Here is a 19,323-nt window from a genome sequence, read left to right as displayed (position 1 = left end):
GCTGAGTGATTTTTTTAGATGAAATGATGCAAGCCCTGCCTCCTTCACTCTCCTCTGCAGCTGAAACCGCCCTGGCCGTCACTGCCCTCCAGCTGTTACCCTGATACTACCCTTCCGATTCACTCAGTCACTCCTACTGAGGCCTCCAGGTGGAGATCAAATGTCACTTCCCCAGGGAAGCTGGCTCGCACCTGCAGGATTAACTCACGTTCCCCTCTTCATCTGTTCTTAGGCTACACGTCCATTTTACTGTGACTACTTGGTGCCGCTTGCCCCTTCTGAGCGCCAGCCCCACGCGGCAGGCACTGCTCTGGTTGCCATGGTTCCAAGTGCCTGGTATGACGCCTGACACCTGGTACGTGTCTCAGGTATTTAAGAATCAAGGGAATGAAGGATTTGGATATTCAGGATTCCAGCGTTCTGGAACATCCTGTCTGACCTTTATCACTTGATGGGTCATGGAGGTTAAGGAAAATATTTTTACACTGCTTGGGCTGCCGTAACTAAATACCATAGACGATGACTTCAACGACAGACATTTGTCATAGATCCAGAAGCTGGAAAGTCCAAGATGAAGGTCCAAACCAGATTTGGTTTCTGGTCAGAGGCCTTTTCTTGGTGTGTGCAGACTTCTTACTGTGTCCTCATGTGGCAGAGAGAGAACCTCATGGCCTCATCTAAACCTAAGTACCTCCCAAAGGGCACACCTCTGAATACCATCACATTGTGGGTAGGCGTGGTATAAGGGCTTCAACATACAAGTTTGGGGGGGGGCACAAATGTGAAGTCCGAAACATATGTGCTAAATGATGGATGAGTGTTCTTGATTATCCTCTAGCTAGCTTTTAGTCTGAAAAATGCCTAGCTAATTGGAGAAAAAAAAATTGTGTCAGGATTGTATGTATGTACAGGCACTCTTTCTTACCGCTCCTTGCACTTTGAATTTTGGAACTCAGCTGAAGTTGACGGAGAAGGGCAAGAAGGAAGTATTCCTTAAAATAACTAGCATGGCATTGACTGCTGCTGTTACTGTGGAAGTGCCATGAATGAAGGCAGTGCCTTGATTTAATTGTTCAGAGCAAGCACCTCCCTAGTTGCTCTACTTTCCATCATCAACAAAAATAAAACATTCAGATCAGGTACTCTGGGAACCAGTCAGGATTATGATGAGTCAGCAGTTACTTGCTCCTGATAGGGAGTACACCAAAAAAGGGGAATGCATTTAGGTACATTGAGGCGCTACCTTTTTGCTTCAGATGGTACTAGAAAAAAGGAGCTAATTTATCTTTCAGGGGTTCTTCTATCTATAGTAATAGGTGGCTCCTATTATATAACTTCCTCCTTTCCGTCAGGCAAAAAGAAGCTTCAGAACTTTCCTTAACTCATACTTTGCTAGGAAAAGAATGATTTTTTTTTAAAATGTGCAAGTTTTCTTGAACTCGCCACTCTTCACTTCCCACTCAAAAAACAGCCATACAGTTTGGAGACGTAATACTGTGTTTTCCCGAAAATAAGACCCAGCTGGACTTATTATATATAAAATTATATAAGACCGGGTATTCTATTAATAACATTATAAAGGCCGGGTCTTATATTAATTTTTGCATTAGAGCAGATGGTCTGGCTAGGTCTTATTTTCGGGGAAACACAGTAGTAGGAAAAAATGGGTATGGAACTGAAGTACTTTTCATTTGTAATTGTCATGTAAAATATGGAGATAAAGAGTAAAGAATTTCTGAGGTGACAGCCTGAACTTGGAGAGTAAAAGATGTGATTTGCCTCGGGAAAGCTAAGGCGGAGTCCCAGAGGATGAAAGACTTGCTGTTTGGAGTTCTTCCGAGTTTCTGCTACTTGTGGTCCAGGAACAGAAAGCATGTTGTTTTTGTGTCTGGGAGCAATACTAGATACATGTGAGTTTATATCAACTCAAACTAGAGAAAAACTGAATCCCTAATAATTTCAATTTGTGCCTTTTATAATTTCTTGTTCACTTTATTTCGCAAATTTGACTTACATCTGCTCCATGCTCTAAAACTGCCCTTATTTAAAGAGAAATCATTTTAAGTTATAAGATTGTAGACTTGTTGAAAAATAAGAAAACATTGGGTGTCTGAGACAGATTCTAAAGTAAAAATTTAAACCTCCCTTGGTGTCCCACTGGCTCCCAGGCTGAATTAGGTCTCCTGTGACATGTGATGACTGTCAGCCCGGCTGTCTCCATGGTGTCTGCTGTGTCCTTCCAGACAGTGTGAACGTGAGAGCAGGGACTCTCTTCTGATCATTGTATCCACAGACCAGACGTTCTCATAGATACCCGTTCAATGAATGACTCATAATCTGATGCCAGATGTTTTTATCACTATGACTCTCCCTGTATTTCAGAGACACTTTGAATTTCTTAGGAATTTGTCTTTTAAAAATCATCCTGGGGAACTCATAATGTATGATTCCATTTATGTGAAGTTGTAGAAGAGGCATCCCTCCCCCTGCCTCTGGGAGGGATGTGGGAGGAGACTTGCCTGGGAAGGGGCATGTGGGAACTTTCTGGGGGGAAGGTAGTAAGCTATATCTTGATAGGGGTTTGGGTTACACACGTATACATTTGGATAAACTTACTGGTGATATTTGTGTGCATCACACATTTTATAACAAAAGAAAAAACACTTGAAGGATATACATTGCTGAGGATTTTTAGAAGGATGGGTACAGATATCTGCAATTTATTCAAACTACAAAAAATTAAGATGGATTGATGGAGTATTAGATAAGTGATAAAACAAGCATAGTAAAATATTAATGGTAGAATCTTGGCAAACAGATGTTTACAGTAAGATTCTTTCAACTTTGCTGTATGTTTGAACATTTTCATAATAACCTGTTGAAAAATCATTAGGGGGCTTATCACAATATGTGCTATTAATGATATGTTGACTCAGTTTAATTCTATTAGTGTATTAGTTAAACTGCCGTAAAATCATAGGCTACTACAGAAATACTTGCTAGAGGGGAGTACAGGCCTATGGCATAGTAATTCACTTATCTTTTCCGCTAGTCATAATGAAATGGCAACCACCTCCTCCCTTTCCTCAGGCCCACAATACCCCCCCCAGATTGTGACAGGCCAGGGGATAAAATGGAGGCCAGTCAACTTATCTTTTCTTGAGACTACCCCAGAGGTGAAGAGTCTTATCTACCCCTTGAAGGGACCAAGGTAAATAAAGATCATGCTTTTCCTGCCAATACACTGCAACTTACAATAAATGCCAGGAAATCCTTCTTTTAATTACATACATTTATTAAGGACACACACAAAAATACTATTTAGGTAATAACTGCTTCATAAATACAACGTGTTCAGAATAGATCTGATACTTTAACTTTTAAAAAGTAATCCTTTCACAATGAAATCTTGATCCTTCATTTGACTCAGACAAAACTTAAGTCTTTTATAGTGAAGGGGCTTTTGCAAGTTAATGTCCGTGCAGCAGTTTGGTGGACCCATAATTTAAATGGCCTTCAATGGAAACAGTTCTTTCCCCCAAAAAGTTTAAAACAATGCTTTGAGTTGTCTCTGCCCTGGTTAACGTTTTAGTTGTTCCTTTTCTGGCAGTTGCAGCTCTTTACAGCTCACACTAGAGTGTGTATTTCTGCAGCAGTTCTGTTTTTGAGTTAGAAGATAAGCCACACAGCACCAGTCTGTTCCTGAGAAGGTAAGATCATCTTAGCTTAATTAACTGCTCAGTAACTTAAATATTGTGTTAAATTAGGGAAATCTTAGCTCTTGCTGAAGGAGCGCCAACTTGACAATGTACTGAATGGCATAGTTGATGGACGCATATTGTCCATCTAGAATATCAACCTCCAAAGTTAAGATCTTCTCTGAACTGGCTTCCTTTATCTCCAGAAAGATCCATGGGCTCTGTCATCCATGAGAAATCGAAACCCTAACTGCATTTTCAGTATCTGTAGTTCTCAAGCGGTGCTATCCAGACCTACAGCACAAACTGGGAACTGGTTAGAAATGCAACGTGGGGGCTCTCACCCCAGAAATCAGAAACTCTGGGTGTGGACCCAGCAGTCTGCGTTTTAACAGGCCTTCCAGGTGATCCTAACACATGTTAGAGTTTAACCACTTTTCATGTCCTCTGTCGGAAGGGCCTGGAAGAAAAATGAATGGACTTAAATTTGTGTTGTATTAACCACTAAGTCTGTGGAAATTTCTTACATCAGTAATAGGCAACTAAAATAAATTTTAATTCATTAGTATAAATGCATGCCAAATAACCCTCTCCTTTTACATAAAAGTTTTTAAATAGCCCATAGTATGTTAGTCATAGGAATAACCAGAAATAGTGATAATTAGTGCTATCATTTGTTAAATCGGTTTATCTAAATGGTTATGTTCACGAAATAATTGAAAGGGATTCACTCTATTTTTCTCTCCAGTGATTTATGAAAAAAATGAGTGTCCCAGATTTGACTGTCATTTTTCTAGTGAATTAAAATAGTATGGTAAAATGAACCTCCAATCACACTTCAATATACAACAAGAAAACATCATTCTAGGGAGCACTGAAAAAGAGCATGTTCTAAGTGTCTATATGAGAACCAATCTCTGTATACAGCTTGAAAAACAAAAGTAAAAATTAACCAACTATGCTTCCTATTTATATGAATACAATTTCCACTGAATAAAGAACCAGTTTATAGAACTCTACAAAACATGATTCATATCACATAAACTTATAAAAATGGCCAGAACATTAGTGAACAGATGTGAATGGATCGGATTTAGTAAATGTGTTTTCAGTGGAAAAGCCAATTGTATGTTTTAGGACAGTGGCCTTCACAAAATGAAATGTGCATAACACCCGAGGAAGCACAAGATCCCTGGGAGTGCAGGAGGTGCTGGAGAACTTTGAGTTTTTAAAAATCGAATTCTTATAAAAACAACACTTAATTCTTTTTAAATTTCCTTTTTCTCTGTACATGTTTTATAATGTACGTGTAGATCAGTACAATAGTATATGTGTATATATATATATAATTTGTAAATAATCAAAATTTGGACTGTAGTCACTCATTTTTGCTGATAGGGGTTACATGATTGAAAAAGTTGAGACTTTCACAAGAACCACCAAGTCCCTGCCTCTGTCACAGCCTTATGCCTGATTCTGGTCTAAAGATGAACACCTAAGCAATTTAAACAAAAACTTTCAAACTACTGCTAAATGCAAGTTTGCCATCAACCTTTTAATCAGGTTAACCACACACAAAAAGTGTGTCAAGTGTTTCAAAGTAGCATTTACTTTTTTTAAAGCACATTTTGAGGTAGACTTATACTAAATATATATTTGGCATATATAATATATTCAGTGCACATATTAATAAAAGGTTTATTAAAACCTTCAAATTTTATGTAGGTATCCATGTAGATAAAATAAATTCACCTACCGCTCTACATTCATCCATTTGAAAAGTCAAAACAATTTAGTTGAAAAGGTGAAAGCCAATTATACTTTTAGAAAGCTTTTCTAATTCTGAAATGAAGAACATTTGATCTGTTAAAAAGTTTGGGAGGGAGGTACTTTGTTCTAATTTCAGATTTTAGGAGTTATTTTACCAAATCATTCACTTTATGACTAGTTTTCAATGCATGTGAATATCTTTACCAGAAGGTAAGTAAAAGATACTATAACTCTTGTTGTAGTTTGTTTCCACCATGTCAAAATGATAATATCCAAGCTGGGCCAGTTACATAACTGTGAACCCAGTGTGAAATAAAAATGAGGGCCCCTTGTTCAAAACATTAAGAATTTCAAGATGGCTTCAGCACAGCATTAAACCAAACCTGGGGCCTTGCTCAGTGCAGGGCCCCGTGTGACTGCACAGGTCGCACTCCCTTGAAGCCCTCCCTGCATCTAAGTCTTTCAGCCGCAGCTAAAAGCTGCGAATGCTAAAAGCTTCGTTACCTTTGTCCCTTGAATTTCAAGTACTGGACTAGGCCTACGGTAGGGATTCAAATGTCGGTTGCGAGAAACTAGTCTTAACTAGCCGTTTTCCAGATCAGTAAGAAATGCTTCGATTTTCTGACCTTCTGGTCAGAAAAAACATGACTCTGACGAATACAGTCTATTCATTGTAATAATAAATGATGGATTCCTCTAGTACTGAATAATCTGCACAGTGCAATCTGGCTTCATAAGAACTGGAGGCCACGTATGGTGAAGGTTCATTTGATTCATTCAACAAACACTGATTGAACGACTACTCTGTCAGGTCCTGCACCGGCCAGAGACAATAAATGAGATTGCCCCTGCCCCCAAGGAGCTTACAGTCTAAGAATTCATAGCACCTCAGGGCCCAGTGAGAAAACTGCCTGGTGTCTAGTATATTGTCTGGAACACTCCAAATTTCCTGAAAATGGGAATCTAAAATTTACTAGAAAGAACAGTTTAGAAATGGAAGACACAGTGAAATTTAAAAGAAAATTCATATAGTCAATCTTTAATGTAAAAAACCATGAAATCTAAATGAGGAAGAAACTTAGGAAAACTGAAAATTCTATTTTAAATACTTTGCACCAGATTTAAATTTTAAAAATTATTTTATTATCTCTGGGTGACATTTTCATTTACAGTGACGTTTATATACACATACATACAGGAGGTGAGTGTATGTGAGATGTGTTCCTTGGAGATTTTGACAAAACCCATATTTCTATCACTAATTCATTTATAACTAAAGAGCAGTGTATAGGTAAATTTGAGACTTTAGATAATAATTTCCATTATTATTTGAAGGGAGAAATTCTTAGGGAATTATCTTTAAGGGTAGAAATTTTGGTACAATCTTATTCTGCAATGAAACTAAACTGTGTCTTTGTAACAACGTGTGATAATTTAAGCATGTATTTTAATGGGTATTGATAAAGTTTAATGGCATCAGAAATACTCTTTAAGTCTATCTGGATTTGGTTTTGTTTATTTTCCCCCCTGCATTCTTCTTTTTTCTTAAAAGCATGAAAGACCCCTGTGCCAGTACAGAGCCTTTGTTGTCGCTTTGCTATTCTTTGGTGCACTGCTGTTTACCCCTTAATCGAGCAACATCCTTAGTTTGTAGTATTTTACTTAGTGGCAACTGAAAAAACTGCTAGCCTAGGCTTTAACTGGAAACTTCTATTATCCAGAAGGTTACTGTGAACCAGTCAGAAAGAGCTGTCTCAAAGACAGCACCCAGAGCTTGTCCAGCTGTCAGCACTAAGCAGGCTGGGTTATCTCAGGTCCCAGCTCACAGCAGATGAACACAGCACATCAGAAGGAAACGGGGAGCCTATTGGGGCGGGCATATTGATAGTGTGGTAGGAGACATAACAAACTACTTAGCGGATATAAAACATTTTTAAATTGAAAAAAAATCCAGCAATCTGAGGCAAATGATTATATATACCTCTGGGCTGAGGGAACCATTTTATAATAATTGATATTAACTCACATTTATTATAGCCCTTTACATTTTATGAAGTATTTTATATACATCAGAGCTCATTAGATATTTGTAATGACACATGAATATAACTTACTTTTTATCATGAAAGTGAATTATACCCAGCATGCTGTTTAAGAAGGCAGGGAGGTATACTAACATATCTGAAACACTTGCATCAAAAATAATTACAAGTTTTAAATTTTGGCACTTAAGAGATATACATCAGTTATTCCAAAATTCATACATATGCTTTCCTTCATGACAAACACAGGGTGTTACTTAGTGACATTTCATAGCTCTCTGTGACTGCTGGTCACTAAATCGGGATGATTGTCATCAGTAAGTTATCAGAATAGTTCTAAACACAAGCTTAACAGATATTTATGGATGCCAATACCACATATTCTGACTAATATGGGAAACACTAAGTTTCTACAAGATTCTCAGAATGTTTTTCCTGTATTGCACTTTCTAGCAAACAAAACTTTTAATACTAATGGTATAATGTGATCTTGGTTCTAGACACAGGAGTGGGGAACGTGCTTTACCTTTTCCTTGCTTGTTTTTATCAAGTTTTTGGCATAGCTTCTTCTCAGGGATGTAACAAGGAGATATAACAAAATTTACATGTTCTTTGGGCTTCTGAGAAAAAAAGACCACACACATTTTCAAAGATTAAAATAGAGGTCTCTTCTGCTTAGCCACTTCATTTTCACAATTGAAAATAAGCAACTGCGGTATATTTGATGTTCCTAAACTCATTCAAGATTGCATTGCCATAAATATACTGTTCTGCAGAAAGTTTTTTAAAACAAAAGTATAATTTATACTACAGTTACCAACGATTATGCTATGTTACCAGTTATAATACATTTACCAATTATCATGAATAAAAATGACTGAATCAAATTTAAGAGTAAAAAACACCAGATTGGATTTTATACTCTAAGTGAAAAGGGATCTTGAAATTGTAAGATGTAGTTTCCTCCCATAAGTAACGCCATTCCTGGACACCTTTAATTCCTTGATTAATATCCCTGATGATTGTTAAGCATGACCATATCTAAAAGAGACAGGGGGATTGTTTTATTGAGTTTGCTGGTTGTGAATTTTTAATTCTCATCTGTGTGGGTCTGTATCTTCCATTTTTCTTTATTTTATAGCTACTTATCCTGTTTAACAATTTTTAGTTAAGAATGGACTGTATGTATGTCCTGCAGTTTATGGTATTAATTCTAATGAAAATTACCAATCTTGCAACCATTCTTTTACATGGGGCAGAAGGTAAGGCAGTGCCATAATAAAGAACTTCCAGAGGATGCTAGACAAGTAAATTAAGAGGCCAGTTTATCATCCTTTACAAACTAAAGGGCAAAATGGAAGAGTAGTAAGCACAGGCTTTGGACTACAGCAGACAGACCTCGGTTTGAATCCTAGTGCTGGCACCCAGTTCTGTGACTTAAGACAAATCATTTATCCTTTCTGACCCTCCATTTCCTCCAAAATAAATTGGTGCTCGTGCCACCTACCTTGCAAGGTTTCTGTGAGGGTTAGTAGGAAAGTACGTACATCGTTTGACACCTGCTAGGTGCTCTAGCGCGGTTAAAGAATCCTGAACTGAAATTTAGAGTTGGGCGACATGTGTGCCCAGCATTTGATATAGAACTCTCTCCAAAGGGGATGTAATTTATGGGACCTTCTTTTGATTATCAATACAACTGTCGTACTTAGTAGCTTATTTTTAATGTCAGCCTTGAGTGTTTTTGCCTCCGAAACTTTATTTTCTTTTAAATACGTTTTTTAAAAAGTTTATGGCAAACCCTTGTTTTCACTGTACTTCACTGTAATTTTTTTGATGACCAAAAAGTTTCCATTTTTTTAACATCCATGGTAAATTGATCTAATTTTTAAAATTTGTCCTAGAGCCAACATTGTTCCAAGTGAGATGTAATCTCTATACATGTGTCTGAATGGCTGTCCAGTAGGTCCTACAAAGAAATGTCATTTTTATTCATGTATTTGGGTTGCTTAAACATTTGTATAAGATTTAAAATATTTTTCTTATGGTTGGAATTCTCAGCATCTACTCCCATGCCTTCCTTTTTCATCTATTGGCCAGTTTAAGGGTATTCACAATAATATAACTTAAAGACAAAATAAAGTGTTCATGAGTCATTGTTTTAACAGACAGCATAATACAGTAGAAATTGCCCTGAGCAAGGAATTAGGAGACTTGAATTCAAGTCCTGGCTCTGCCACTAATTTTTCAGGATGGCCACAGGCAAGTCACTTATCTTCTCTCATTCGTTAAATAATCAGACTGATTCCATTTTATGATATTTTCTACCTGTGAAATTGCTTTCATTTACTTATTTTTTAATAATCAAAACACATTCTGGACGCTGGTGTCAAGCACCTGATGGGTATAGAAGTATTTACTGAGGTTGAAGGTAGTGTTTTGCAAACTGAGCCAGGGACCATCTGAATAAAGATTATTACTTGGGGTTCCTGTTAAAAACAGATTCTCGTCCTCTCCCTGGCGGAATCAGGAGCTCCTAAGCTGAGGGCATTTTCTGTATTTTTCACAAGCTCCTCGATTATAACGCTCCCTAACGTTTGAGAACAACTGGCCTAAAAGAAAGTGATCTAAGAGGAAAAAACTAGCATGTGGCTTAAATCACCCCAGCCTCTGGGAAATCCCTTCCACACAGAACACCATCCAAAGTGGAGGAGACAAGAAGAAAGCTGCTTACTTCAGCAGAGCGGTCGGCCTTGTGCCTGAGCCCTGCCTGGTGCTTTTTACTTGCTGTGTTCCTTACAAAACACAACCAAAGGCCTTCATATCAGCTCTTGGTCTCGACATCCAGCTCACTGACTACCACAGTTTTGCCCACAGCTTGAAGAAGACTTGCGGTTCTCTCCTCACTAATGCAAAGAAAGTTGAGCTTGCACCAGCTGGCTCAAAGAAGAAATATGACTAAAACACACCTCTTTACTCTCAATTCTCCCTCCATCCCAATACTATATAACATGTCATCCTGTGTGATTCAGATAATCTGGCAGAGAAAACAAAATCTGACCACATTGTTCTAGTTACTCTGTGGTCAGACAGTGTACTGATCCAATAAATAAATCCTCTTCTATACAATAGAAATGACCAAGCCCATTCCTTCTCCTCTTTTCCTTTCTAATGCTGTTGACAAGAAGAAAATACCAAGTAAGGGAACGTGCTAGAGATTTTAAAATTCATCAAGTAAATTACAAAGAGAGGTGGTAATGTTTTTTCTAGAATTTCACACACAAAAAATCCCTCTCACAGTGAAACAAGATACATAATTTTAACAGGAAGCTTAAAAGACCTTGTGTTGCAAGATTATCTGTTATGAGAATAATGTCATTAGCTGTGCTCATCATAGAGAAACATAACAGCAAATTTAAAAGGCCAAGCATACTGATAAGTGAAGATGAAATTTCTTTTCAACAGCCAATATGCCAACATCAAACTTCTGGGTTTTATTGTAGTATCATGGGTTTCTCCCAACCCAACCCAAACTTCTGCCAAATGTCCACAAAATTCACACCAAAATAAAAAAAAGGAAAGGTAAGAAAAGAAAGTCGACAAGAGCTACCATGCACGATCACCAGAAGAGCTGGAGTTCAGTGGCACAGACCAGCAGGAGCTGAGGAATGCGGCAAAGGTGACGCTGCACAGAGTCTTAACTTGGCGACGCCCCTACGATGCCAGACGACCAAGCACTCAGGTCACAGGTGTGTTCACGGACCTACAAGAAACAGGATCCTGACCCAGACTTTTAAGATCTTCTAAAAAGAAAATACTTCACCTAAATTGAAGTAATTTGTAAATCAAACACCAGAAGAGTTCCTTATTTGATAAGTTGTGCCTAAAACTTTGGCTGATACAAAGAAACCCGTCCACTAAGGCACCCTGAGGCAATCTGACAATGTGTGGGAGAGAACTTTGTGGTCAGTACCACGTCATTATGCGAGTACAGAGAACGGATCACCCGCAGGGGACCGGCTTCGCTGGGCAAACAGTCAATAAGTTCACTGCACTGTTTGTCAAATCCCAACAAGCGAATCCCGTAGCCGTGTGGGGAAGAAATCATGCGGCCGTCAGGGCTGAAGCAGAGCTCTTTGATATAACCCCGGCCTACATTGGCTTCTTCAATGTAATGAGTCAGTCGTAGGGAACAGCGAGGTGAGACAGGTCTCACGGGAGGGCCTTCTTGGAATTCATAGACACAAGTCCACTAGAGGGAGAGAAGAGAGACAAACCAGTTACAGAGCCCCAGATAGGGCTACAGATACTCCTTTTTTAAAAAAGCTCAATAGGACGCCAAAGGCATAGAATTGTTGGAAGAAATCATTCATGTGAATGCCACCCCTTTTCCAACTAACAAACTTTGTAGGCCCCATACCTTCTTATCTTCATAAGCTAAGGTTACTTTGTGCTGTGACGCTTTAAAGCCTTTTATTCCCAGAGGCCACTCTGACTTCTATACTGATAATTCCCTTTTCTGAGAGTAATAACAATCTTCATATTTAAAAAATTCTATGGTTAAGACATTCAAGCTTTAGAATGACTCTCCTACATACTTTAAAGGCTCCTCTCTCCTTCTTTCAGCTGTGGCTCCTAGAGCTAGTGAGATCCTTGGAAGACTCCTGCTTTCCAGAGTGGTGAAAATCATAACATCATATGAGACCTTTGCCCCTACTCATCAGTTTAGTTCCTTCCGTTTCCAAAGTTTCTTGGTTTTTAAAAAGAAGCAATTACAATACCCAATTGGCTTAGCAAAACCTCACATTTAGTCAGCCTAGCTGAAACATCTCAGACCTGTGTTTACCATATAAAGGTGTTTTTTTTTTTTTTTACAATGTGGTGAAGGAGGAAAGAAGCGGGGCACAGTCTGAGCTGATGATTGCTTTAAAGCACTTCCCAGCTTGCCAAGCCCAGGCCAAAGAGGAGGAGGAAGGGTTTCAAGGGATGAAGACGCCACGAGCACAGACTGCACTGATGAAGGGAGAGGGCAGCTGCCGGTACCTCCTGATCGTCAGTGTTGCTTGAGCACCGAAGAAGTGTGGCCCAGCCTTTTGGGTGCAGCTGTAAGGACGTGATGCAGTTTCCACGGTCTCTCTCACCAGGAACTTCAGGGGTTAAGACTTCAAGACTATTTCGTGGTGAAACGCCTAAGATACAAGAAAATTAGGGAGCGGGATTTGTATTATGAGAGGACTAATGCAGCTCATCAAAGCTTTGATTTCTGTCAGCCACTGCCCATGCCTCATTCCTTTGCCTGCCTTATGCTACCACGGTGCCCTCAATGTATGGGGTGTGAGTCTGTCTTTGGGGTGAGGTGGAAAGGGTATGACAAGGGCTAAAGAAGTCTCTGCAGTAGGGATCACCAATGACATACGACTACGGGTGAAAGCTGACTAGAAGTCCTTTTGATTTGGATCTACATCTCAGAAGCTCTTTGTTTAAGTAAAATCCAAGTATGTGACATGAAAGGAAATCTGGAAAAGTAAAAAATAACAATTCTCATCTCAGAGGCCCTGGTGCTCTCCAGTCCAGAGAAAGAAATATTTGGAAGCCATGAAGATGGCCTTTATATAAAAAAAAAGCCAATTAGGTGTACAAGGAGCGGGACTGAGTGGCAACCAAGGGCAGTGCTATAAACAACAAGCAGATCTATAGTTTGGAGGTGCAGGAGGACACTTCACATAGAGGTGTGTCAAAACAAGGGGGAGAGACACTGCCAACCATACCTCTTCCTACTCTACTACGGCCCATCTTTTCCTTCTATCTCTCCCTCAATGAAAGTGACTGCTGTCGTAAGTCCCAAAGCGACTAATGGGAGTATATTATATCCCTCAGTATGGGGAGAACCACTTTCACAGACAGTGTAAGGAAGCAGCTTAGAAATTTAACATCAAGAAAAATATTTCAACCCTTCTCTGCCTGTGGAAGGAGTTACTTTAAAGATAATGGGCTCCCTTTGTCAGACACTTTGTGAATTGTTTCTCAAAACAATGTGTTATCTTCTTTTAAAAGATTCCCTATAGATTACTACAGTATTGATGGAAACCTTGAAGCTCTAAATTACACTGTTACAACCAAACTATACCTAAATAATGATTTTACATGTGATTGAACTTTAATAACAGTTTTTGAGAAAAACAAACTCCTATTTCAAGAATTTTAGAAATCTATAAAAGCAGAATAGAAACCCATTCTAACTAGTTGAACAGTGGTTTTCAAGCTGTGTTCCTTGGTGGTTCCTCAAAAGCTGGCAAAAGGGGGGAACCACCTGGCGACCAGGGTGGGGAAGACCAGAGGCTCCAGGGCTTTCCCTAATTTCCCTGGAACCAGAGTTAACCCTAAGAATCCAGAGCAGATTTCATGTCAAAAATAGAGTTCGAATCCTGAAATGAGTTCGAAAGCCTCTGCTCTATATGGCTATCACACCTGCCTAAGTATCGTGTTAAGTATTCTGACACCTGAAGACCCAGCTTTCCAACATTCCGAGTAATTGACCTATAAGCCCCACTTTCTTCTCTCTTTTCTCCCAAATTTTCTTGTTCTCTCTGCCCAGGCCCCCAATACATCATCTCTTCTCATAGGCCCAACTCTCTATAACATGAAATGGCTGTAAAGTTTTGTTTTGGGGTTTACTAATACACGAGCAAGCACGTTAATTATTCTTAAGTTTCTTTTTCTCACAGATTGTTTAGTTAATCAATAAAGATTTTTCTCAGTGATTATTATGAGCCTTGGTTTATTTCCCATCGCCAAAGGAGAGGAAGAACAGGTAAAATCTGCAAAAGAAGTTTTTGCTACTAATCAAAGGAGAAATGTTATACATCTGGGTATAAATCTCTAAATTTAAGAAGCATTTTCAACCTTAAAGTGAAACATCACAGTCTTTAATGTCCAGAGGAAAGTGGGTAAACTATAGGTTAGGTTAGGAACGGTTCTCAAACCATTCTACTCACATAAGTAGTCATGCAAAATAATCAAGTATGCATTTATCAAGCACTTCACAGGTGAGGCCACCCAGGGAAAACATCAATTAGAAGTCTAATGTATAGTCCCTCCCCTAAGTATCTAGGTAGGAAACATGTTTATCTCTAAAAGGTGACCTCAAATTATAAAAAACCGTATCTGACCATCAGTCCATAGAAAGGACAAACAAAAAGTGCTGTAAGAGTTTAGTTATGAATTAGTTTGGAGAGGGATGGTAGGAGAAATCTGCATAGGTAGAAAGCATTTCAATTAGGGGGTAGAGGGAAAAGTCTGAGCAGCTAGTTCTGCCCGAGTGGGTGGGGAATAACTGGCAAAGGCAGAATGGGGCCAGATGTAGCTCAGGTTACCCCACCAGACCTCCGCGCCTATCAGGCATTGCTCAGCTAAGGACATGGCAGGGCGAAAAGCCTACTGGGCTGGAACCAGGTGACTTCCACAAGCACCTGATAAACCCATCCCCTTAGATTTATACAGAATCGTCACATGTATAATCTCATTTAATTTCCACACCAATTTTGATTGGAATCTACATTTCCCAACTACTTCCTCTCTAAACTTCATTGAGCTAAATCCAGGACATAAATTCCAACAAAGATTTAAGCCCAAAATATTTAACCCTAGAGACTCTCTTTAGCTGTTGGAAAAATGATAACTTGAGGGGCAAGGGATAGCCTCATCTGTATTGGCTAATTTTATGGATTAATACCAAACCAAAGAAAGCTATTTGGTAGAATCTGTTGTTGCAGGATTATAAAATCCAACTTTTAACCTACCTTCTCTTTGCGAGGCTCGTGACAGGTGTTTCTCAGAAGATGAATTAGAGTCACTATGGTGACAAGGTGAACCAGAAGCTCTAGGACCAGATGAACTCGATGAAGTGGTCAGATCTTGAAAACACAAACGTTCTGACAATACACCTAGCAAAACTCTGGTAATATCTCTTAACTTTTAAATCATCTACTTGAACTTGACTGTTAAAATCCATCTGAAACAGGGAGTACATCATGTCCACTTAAAACTGACTTATAACTAAGACTGAGGTAGGATAGCTCTTTGAAGTGGTCTAAGGCTAGTGCCTTTCTGAAAGCTTTTAGGCATGAAAGGTATGACTTGTTTAAGTGAAATAAAAATGAAAACCCACGGTCGGCCCAGTGGCTCAGGTGGTTGGAGCGCCGTGCTCCCAACACCCAGGTCGCCGGTTTGAGTCCCACATGGGCCAGTGAGCTGCGCCCTCTACAGCTAAGATTGTGAACAACGGCCCTCCCCGGAGCTGGGCTGCCCTGTGCTGCCAGGAGTGGCCTGTGGCCAGCCAGTGAGAGCTGCTGTGAGGGACCGACCACCTCAGCCGGGGTTGCGTAAGGCTCCTAATACCAGCATGGGCCAGGGAGCTGTGTCCTACACGACTAGACTGAGAAACAATGGCTTGAACCCCAGGGTGGGGGGTGGGAGGGGGAGGGGGAGGGGGAGGGGGAGGGGGAGGGGGAGGGGGAGGGGGAGGGGGAGGGGGAGGGGGAGGGGGAGGGGGAGGGGGAAAAAAAGAGAAACCAAATAAACATAGAAGCATTTTTGGTTCCTCATCATTTCTGTAATGAAATGGAACAAGAAAACTCAATAAGAATGGAAACAACTGTTCAGCCTATTGTTTAATGTTAGAATAGGGTCCAAACATCAGGCCCATTACTGAGAACCTGAACAGATGGTTCCTAAAGCATACCAAAAACTTCTATCATTCTTGAAATTATGTATTATCTTAGAAATGCAATACAAACTTTACATTGAAATCTGTGGAAAAATAAAATGAATATCGGACAGTTGAGTTTGATACATTACTCCAAATAGCAATTTATTTCATCACACTTTTTTAGTGGCCCCACATTTCTGTGGGGACTTCTTATTAATCTAATTCCTTTTGATGTTATTAAGTATCAGAATTACCCTGAGAAGACAGAAAAACCTTGTTGGTTTTTGAATCAAAAAATGCCAAGTAGACCTCTAAATCACTTGCTCACTAAGCGCAAGTTAATTATTAATGTTTAACCCCCCCCAAAATTCTGAATCCAAAAGGGTTATACTTATGAAATCCCATGCTTGCAAATAAATTGGTAAAACTTAAATTTTTACTTTTAGCAGTGAAATTGGGAAATTGCAGTACAATGAGGCATCTTCAGAAGTGGCCCTATGCACACAAGAGAAAGATTCTAATCATTTGAACCTGATTTTTAATAGCAATTTATGAACATTATGTGTTCCAAATGATCAAGTCTTTTTTTTCTGGGTTCTTCTTCATAAACACAATATTACAAACAATGGGTATGTTCCCAGATCAGCCTTCTTTTTGCCCAAGGGTAGATAAAATAGTCTCTATTACATAATATAGATAAATTATAGTGCATAAGTTTTTCCGGGCACTAATTTCACTTTAATGGAATCAGCAACAGGAGAAGAAAGGGCTTTAGCAAGAGGGTGTTTCGGGGTCATGAGATAACATGGCACCAGTTATCTGTGTCTGGACATTCCGAAGTCTAGGATACAATACAGACTTAAAACTAAAACTCCATATTGACTATAACTCAAAAGATCTGCTGGGTTCCAGAAGAATTTAAAAAGATTGATACTACCTTAGGCCATCACTAATTTTGGAGATAGCGATGATTTAGAAATACCGATGAAAGATTTTTTGGTTAGCAGAGAGCTAAAAGGAAATATTTTTAGAGTTAGCAGTTATTCTTCCTAGATCGTTTGTGATACAGAGGCACCAATCAATGAATGCCATGTCAGAGACACATATAGATATTATACTTCCTTAGGAAAAAAGCTCTCACTGAGCTTTCCAAAGAATGTCGTTTAATTTTCTTCCCTTCTTCCTGCTATATCATTATTAGAATGAAAGCATATACCATCCCTATGTCTGAGATTCTTTGGAAAATTCTTCAAAAAAGAAAAGCTTACCTGAACTTGATGTAGTTCTTCTTGCTCTCAAAATGGGATAGCTGCCTACTTCTAGAGACTTGGTTAAGTCAAGATCATGCAAAATCAAGAGATATCCAGACGACGTTGAGATCAACATTTTGGAACAATCTGGTGTTAATCTCATTCTCATGAGAAAACGTGTGTGAAAAAATTTCTTGTGAGGACACCCATCTTCTGTACACCTACAGAAGAAATCACACCAACAAAACCTAGTTATAATAAATATAAGGATTTGTTAATAGTCATATTTTTGCCATTCAAACTAGAATTTATAGTCAATGTATACATAGACTTACACACGATTTTTATTTTTGCTCACCATTTCTTCCTTCATCTCCAACTTTCCTTTACAAATTATCCTTTCTTTCTGAAGTATTTTTTAAAATAAGACTTCATTGAGGCAAACTCACTTCTGATTGTTTTGAAAATATTTCACTGTTGTTTTTTTCTGATTAAAGGTTTAGCTAAGCATATAAATTTAGGTTGATAATTATTTCTTTCTGAATATCAAGGAATATAGTCCACTGATTTCCATTGTTGCTATTTTTAAGTCTGCTATCAGTCTAATTGTTATTTTGATAACATCCTTTTTTTCTTCTGGCTGATCTTCTCTTTATCTTTGGTGTACTGCAGTTTCACTCTGATCTGGTAAATATGGATTTCTTTCTATTTATCTTTATTGGAATTCATTTGACTTTCTAAATCTTAAGATTCATGTTATTAATATATTCTGTAAAATTCTCCATCATTATTCCACTATTGCCCCTCACCTATTTTCTCTATTTTTTTAGCGCTCCAAATAGATGTTTGAAACATTCACATTTGACTGTCCTTGTCTCATAACTGCTCTTTCATGTTTTCTATCTCCTCATTTCCATACGTCATGCTCTGGGTAATTTTTCAATTTCTATCTTCCAATCTATTTTTTAAGCTGCTATTTGAACCGTCTTTTTAAAAAATTTCCATAGTTCTATTTTTTTTTACTTCTTTAAGTTCTATTTGGCTCTTTTTCAAATCTGCTTGGGTTTCTGGATAGATTTTTATTCCTTGCCTATGTTTTTTATTTCCCTTTCTCTGTTTTCCCCAATTATTTCTTCAATAATTGTGAACTGTATCATAAAATACATAAATAAAATACATATTTAAAAATACATAAATAAAATGTAGAGTTTAAAGAAAATGAACACGTGTGACTCATCACCCATATTAACAAGTAGAACGCCAGTACGTTAAAAGCCCCCTGTTTCTCTCCTGTTGCATCCTTCAGTCAACATTCTATGCTTCAAGCATACAATATCTTTTCTTATCCCTCTGAGAATATTGAGGTGTTGTTTTTAATTTTAAGTTTTCTTCTCCTTATGTAGGCTCTACTTCCTCCAAAGATCTCTCCATTTGTGTTGTTCTTTATATCAGAAGCTTTTCTCAAATGTCTGATTATCTTTAGCTGTCTGCTCATAATTAAGAGTGGGTAACTAAAAAGCTGACTGGGAACTCGGTGCAGGTGTAGGCTTGAGCTTCACTAGGTGGGTGAAACCAGTTTTTGAGGCACTCCTAATGTTAATATCCTTAGTTCATTAACTGGAAGAGGCTACAGGTCTCTGAATTCAATATTCAGCATTCATATGGTCACTCCACCTCCCCTTGGATGATTCTGGTAAGGCATCCAAGTCTTCAACTGTCTGCATCCTTCAATACAGAGACTCTATTTTACCCTCTTTAGAGAATACTTCTGAAGTGGGAGAAGGTCCATCTCCCAGCGGTATGGATTAAGGGAAGAAATGTAAGTTCTTAACTATCTTTCATTTGAATCCTTACTGTAG

At 38.6% G+C, this 19,323-nt stretch overlaps 1 protein-coding gene across 3 annotated transcripts in view; it reads right to left on the bottom strand.

Annotated features, from left to right (window-relative positions):
- Nucleotides 1–3,281: 3,281 nt before the first annotated feature.
- DCAF10 (DDB1 and CUL4 associated factor 10) overlaps nt 3,282–19,323 on the bottom strand; it is a 41,371-nt gene continuing 25,329 nt past the window's right edge. For 2 of the 3 annotated variants that reach the window (XM_081065763.1, XM_081065764.1), the window contains 4 exons: nt 17,483–17,685; nt 15,307–15,420; nt 12,551–12,696; nt 6,589–11,759 (listed from right to left, as the gene is read on the bottom strand). In XM_081065763.1, coding sequence (XP_080921889.1) covers nt 11,391–11,759; nt 12,551–12,696; nt 15,307–15,420; nt 17,483–17,685 — 832 coding nt within the window. In that variant the 3' untranslated portion in view covers nt 6,589–11,390. Of the gene's footprint in view, nt 4,159–6,588; nt 11,760–12,550; nt 12,697–15,306; nt 15,421–17,482; nt 17,686–19,323 lie in introns of those variants that run through there. The other variant, XR_013994404.1, reaches the window with a different exon arrangement.

This window comes from Rhinolophus hipposideros (genome assembly GCF_964194185.1).
Source record: "Rhinolophus hipposideros genome assembly, chromosome: 11".
In the NCBI taxonomy this organism is placed as follows: Eukaryota; Metazoa; Chordata; class Mammalia; order Chiroptera; family Rhinolophidae; genus Rhinolophus; species Rhinolophus hipposideros.
This window is presented reverse-complemented; position numbering and strand designations above follow the sequence as displayed.